Genomic DNA, 5,503 nt, shown 5'->3' on the forward strand with positions numbered 1-5,503 from the left:
CTTAAAATCTCCACTGTTGCAATTGAAGAAATGCAATTGATGGGCAGATGATTACACAGGTGTAGATTTCGGGGTGCAATTTTTAGTTTGAAAGTAGCACCACAAAGTGATGCAAAAAAGCACAAATTAGAGCATAAAAATACATCAAAACGCAGGAAATTCAGTCCGTCATGCTCAAAATTTTCTGGTTGTGATTAACTACTGAATTGCACAATACTATATCTCACGCTCCAGTGGTAAACAGAGTCAATCCTCAGGGCAAGAAATAGTTCACTAAGTGTAATAATATGTATGTTGTGTGGGCCGGCCTTTTGTAAATGTTAATCTCAGCTCATTAACATTAACCACTGGGATTCTTTTCCTCTCTGTGAATCAATAATCCAGCCTCGTGAGAGAGCTTTTGCCGGATTGTGCACAGAGGGAAAGCTGAACATATAAGGAGACAGAATAAGAGAAATGCTGATCCAGAGGATAAATGTGATTTTCTATCCTAATTGTAGGCTTCTGCACCCGTTGGTGGGACCTGATGTGACCTGCAGGGAGGTTAGTCCTAGAGGCTGAAAAAGCAAAGCCATCCCTCCATGAGGAGCCCAGAGAAAGTGAGGCACTAAGACCCAGTGGAGAGCAGGGTAGGCTGGGTACTGCCTGCCCACCCGCCGCCTGCTTGTCTGCCCTGCACGGCTCTGCAGTTACCCTAGGCTCGTGCCGGAGACAATACGGAGTGTGTATGAAAGTGTGTGTGTATGTTTGTCCACTCTTTGTGTAACACAGACTGAAGGACAGGAGCCCTCTCCTCTTTTTTTGTGCCATCTCTCCTTCTAGCTCTCTCACCTGAATCGAAGACCTGGCTGAACAAGAGCTGAGGGGAAGGAGGTGTGTGTGTTTGGAGGGATGGAGAGGGGGGCGGTCAGCTTGGCTGGGTGGGAGGTGATGACGAGATGAAAGGGGCCAGGTGAGGAGGAGACACAGGAGCACCCCTCTCCTCTCTCTCTCTCTGTCTCTCTCTCTCTGTCTGTGACGTGGTGTGTGTGTGTGTGTGTTTGCTGTGTATGTGTGAGGGGGGGAGAGAAAGCGAAACAGGTCGGCTCTCCTTCAGTAGACTGTGAACCTGCACAGGAGGAAGCAGCCCTCTCCAGACTGAGGTATGTCACTGACTTATCATCACACACACATCTCCACACATACCTGCCCTGTTAGCGGAGTGTGTAGGGAGATGTGTGGGTTTTAATGCGTGGATGTGAGGATGCTGAAAAGGTGGAGAGAGCAAGATCTGACTGAAGAGGACGAGACTAGAACAAATGTTTTGTTTTGTCATGTTATCTTGGTGTATCTGTGTTAAAATGGCATTTCTGGGAAGAGATTTTATGTATTCCTATTTAAACTCCTGATTGCCACTTGCTGAGGAGAGAATGTGCTTTGTAATGAAAGGGACACTTGAACAACAGGCTGTTTCTCTCCTTGCAGTAAGCATCGTGTCATGTGCATATTATTGGGTCATATGGTTTCCAGCAGGCAGATGCTGAGATTCTGCTGCACCTTAAACTCAAGATTTTGTGTGAATTTCTTCAGAGCTTCTGAGGCAGAGTTTGACTCTAAAATGCACTTATCTCATTGATTTGATCACACAGACCAGGAGGAATGTGCTGTATGTGAGCCACAAAGTCCCTAATGTTCCTTGTTATCATGTAAATTGTTCAGTTTTTGTGGTTTCGACTTGATAAAATCAACTTCAAAACAGCTAACAGCGCCAATTTGGATGCTTTTTTTTGGTCATGCAGAGTTGTGGTGATAATTTCCTTTAGCTGGAGCACCAAAGTGACCCCGGACACCAGAGAGCAATAAAACCATCAGTGCAGACTGGACTAAGAATCTCCAGAGGGCTGCTTGTTGTTCCATTGTAGCCAAGATATTTTTGTTTATTGGTTGTTTTATTGGGCTGAAGGTGACTGTAACCCTTTGACCTATTCAGCAAAGGCCACCTTACGTACGCCTGCGTCTGTCTGGTGACTGCGTGCTCGGTGCGCATATGTGGGCAGGAAAACAAGAGGCGCCTCGCAGGGATGAAGCCTGTCACACTTGTGAAATGGAAAACTTGCACATGCAGGTGTTACGGCATGTGGAAATGTACCAAAGCCTCGGTGCTCGTTCCACGGCTTTTACAGTGTGTGGGGTTGTGTCCAGGTGAGGTTGTGACAGTAAACACAGCGTGGGGCCTCTCCACTTCTCCACTGGCCACACAAACACTCACTGCTCTACCACATGAATTGTAGATGATAATTTAGCTGCATGGGTTTAATTCAGAAGAGTATTTAGCCTCTCAGACTGAATTTAGCCTCTCAGAATGTATTTCCCCATAAATTAGAAAATCGTGGGATGCTTTCATATTTATCGTGTCATGATTGTATTAATATGATTTATTGATCCTGTCCTCCCATCACTTGAGACAGCAGGCAGCTCTGTAGTGCTGAGTTTCGCAGTTCATTCGCTTGTCCACTTTGCTTCTTGACTCTGTTAAGGGCGACATATGGTCCACTCTGCACTGTTAGCTTCTCCCTGAGGCACCAGCTGCCCTGAAAACACACATCTGAGGATGCAGATGTCAAATATGAAGTGAATTATGACCCAGGCTACAAGTGAGTGCAGGCTGCATCAAGTCTGACGGCTTCACAGAGTCACCGCAACAGAGAAGATGATACCTTTTTTTTTTTTCTTTTTTACACAAAGGACTGCACTAAAAACCCTTTTTTGCATTTTGATATAAGTGACAAATATGAGATTGCTTTAGAATTCATCTGCTATCCTTTTTATTGTCGGACAGACTAAAAACAACGGGATTATAATGACAGTATTTGCATTAATAGTAGATTAGATTGATGGGTCTAGGGATTATCTTTCCAATGTTTGCATAATGTAATTTTAGTCTGAGCAAAAAAAAAAATGATTTAGGTGGTTTTTCATGAGACAAATCTATCAAGTTGTCATATTTCCACACTACAACCTGCTACCTTAGGTTTCATTGATGTCTTGATCATAAAATATCCTTAAAATTACATAATCTAAACTGTAGTTTTCATCATTAAGTGACCTCCAGTAAACTCAAACGCATCATCAAACTAACACAACCTTCACCTGTGCCTTCTTTTAACCAGGACTTTCTCTGCTGTTTCAGATCTTTCCATCTAAAGGTCATATTGGCGAGAGAACGACGACATCACTAAAAGTTACAAGTGTGAGAACTGTGACTGCAGAGCTCCAGGCTAAATTCTGCCAGGGGTCAGGGCCTGCACAGCTCCAGCTGACATGACAGACACCACCGCCTGAGCTTCTCAGTGACACCCTATGACAGGGGAGGATGGGTGATGGGCCCGTGAAGTTCAGCGGCCTCTCTCCTCCTTATCCCATCCTCTCATGGAGCGTCCCGTCACACCGAGCCCCTCCTGGAACACTTCTCTCTCCAGCCACCCCACATTTCCAGCCTCACTGCATCAGAATATCTCTAACGTAACCCCATCGGTTGCGAGCAGCCGAGGTGGGGTAGATGTGAACCAGTCCTTGGCGCTGTGTGCTATGCTCATCATTGACGTGCTGGCGGTGGTGGGGAACTTAGCCGTGATGATTGTCATCACCAAAACACCACAGCTGCGCAAGTTTGCCTTTGTGTTCCACCTGTGTCTGGTGGACCTGCTGGCAGCACTAGTGTTAATGCCTTTGGGGATGCTGTCAGACCGAATCCTGGCGGACGAGGCGTTGTGTCGGAGCTACCTCTGCTTGAGTGTGTGTCTTGTGAGCGCTGCCATCCTCACCATCTCTGCCATAAATGTGGAGCGCTACTACTACATAGTCCACCCTATGCGTCATGAGGTGAAGATGACAGTGGGAGTGGTGGTGATGGTGCTCGTGGGAATTTGGATTAAAGCCGTTGTAATGTCAGTGCTGCCTCTTCTGGGATGGCTGCTCCAGGGGAACCAGGGCATGGGGACGCCGTCAGTCATTGTTCAGGGTCAGAGACACTGCTCCCTCCACTGGGTGGGAGGCAGGACCACACGGCTGCTTTTCATGGTCTTCTTTACATTCATCTATTTTCTGTGCCCCATGCTTATCATTCTGGTGGTATACTGCAACATGTTCAAGGTGGCGCGGGTAGCAGCCATGCAGCACGGCCCCCTTCCCACATGGATGGACACGCCACGGCAACGGTCTGAGTCTATCAGCAGCCACTCCACCATGGCGGCCAGCCTCGGTGGAACTGGCGCCCGCACCACCCCGAATAGGACCTTCAGTGGCGGGAAGGCTGCGGTGGTCCTGGTGGCGGTGGGAGGTCAGTTCCTCTGTTGCTGGCTGCCGTATTTCTCCTTCCATCTCTACTCGGCCGTGGCGTCTACCTCTCCTGCCTCGCTGGCCCAGCTGGAGGACGTGGTCACATGGATTGGCTATTTCTGCTTCACCTCCAACCCCTTCTTCTATGGCTGCCTGAACCGGCAGATTCGTGAGGAGCTGGGCCGCCACCTGGCCTGCCTCTTCAAGCGGGCCGGGCCGGGCGAAGGGGAGCAGCTGCCGAGCCGTGAGGCCTCGATTGAAGAGAATTTTTTGCAGTTCCTTCAGGGCACTGGATGCAATCTGGAGCCCTGCAACTCTCACAGCAGAGCCAGCCCAGAGGAGCCAGAGACTGAGGGCCTTCAGGAATCAGCTGTTCAGCAGAACACGCCAGCTGACTTCCACATCCCAGGGCAGATCCTTGAGGAAACCTCAGAGTTCATACAGCGGCAACAGCTGAACAATGAGCTGCATGTATCAGAGAACTGCTGCAAAACTGTCCCAGAGCTGTAGCTGCCTTTCATGTACTGACTGTTTTTCCGTCTATAATCCAATAAATATACTTAGTTTTATTCATGTTTTCTAAAGATTTGTTGATGAAATACGTCTTGTGTTCATGCTACAACAGTGTTTTTAAGCTAAAAATCCAGTGAACTGCAAAACATGAAGAATTTCAGTTTTTCAGAGAAGGACAAAGCTGCATATATCATGTGCATAATCTCAACAGTCATGAAGCACTACATGTTTTCAGAGCCATAAAGCGGTCAGGCTGTTTTCGGTGTGATATTAGCAGATGGACAGTAAACCCTTGTTGTGTTTATCACAGGTCAGTGGTGTGACAAACATCACATTAATGTAAAGAAGTGTTGAAACTCTGTGAGAGCAAAATTTCAGGGGGAACAAAGTTTTCACAGTTGATGGAAAACTATAAGAGCCATTAAAGGTCTAGTCTGCAGGATTTATTGGTATCTTGCGGTGAAGTTGCCAAACTGAATCTTCTCCAGTGGGTCAAACCTGGCTGACATGAAAATGCAAATGGACCCACTAGAGCAGGTGTTTGATTTGTCTGTCCTGGGCTACTCTGGAAACAACATGGCGGATTCTGTGGGAGAGGACCCACTCCGTATGTAGATTATCAATGGCTCATTCTAAGTTAACAAACACACAACATTTCTAATTTCAGGTGATT

The 5,503-nt window shown here is 47.2% G+C and overlaps 1 protein-coding gene across 1 annotated transcript; it reads left to right on the forward strand.

Moving 5' to 3' along the window:
* Positions 1–351: 351 nt before the first annotated feature.
* On the forward strand, positions 352–4,886 carry gpr61 (G protein-coupled receptor 61). The gene is made up of 2 exons (XM_042492497.2): positions 352–1,142; positions 3,170–4,886. The coding sequence occupies exon 2, from the start codon at positions 3,409–3,411 to the stop codon at positions 4,825–4,827; it is 1,419 nt and encodes a 472-aa protein (XP_042348431.2). The 5' UTR covers positions 352–1,142; positions 3,170–3,408; the 3' UTR covers positions 4,828–4,886.
* The last annotated feature ends 617 nt before the right edge of the window (positions 4,887–5,503 follow it).

Source organism: Plectropomus leopardus, chromosome 9 (genome assembly GCF_026936395.1).
Source record: "Plectropomus leopardus strain MGB_pleo_1.0 chromosome 9, ASM2693639v1, whole genome shotgun sequence".
Classification (NCBI taxonomy): domain Eukaryota; kingdom Metazoa; phylum Chordata; class Actinopteri; order Perciformes; family Serranidae; genus Plectropomus; species Plectropomus leopardus.

Coding starts and splice junctions, on each gene's coding strand:
- gpr61 (XM_042492497.2), top strand. CDS start 3,409: ATGGAGCGTCCCGTCACACCGAGCCCCTCCTGGAACACTTCTCTCTCC.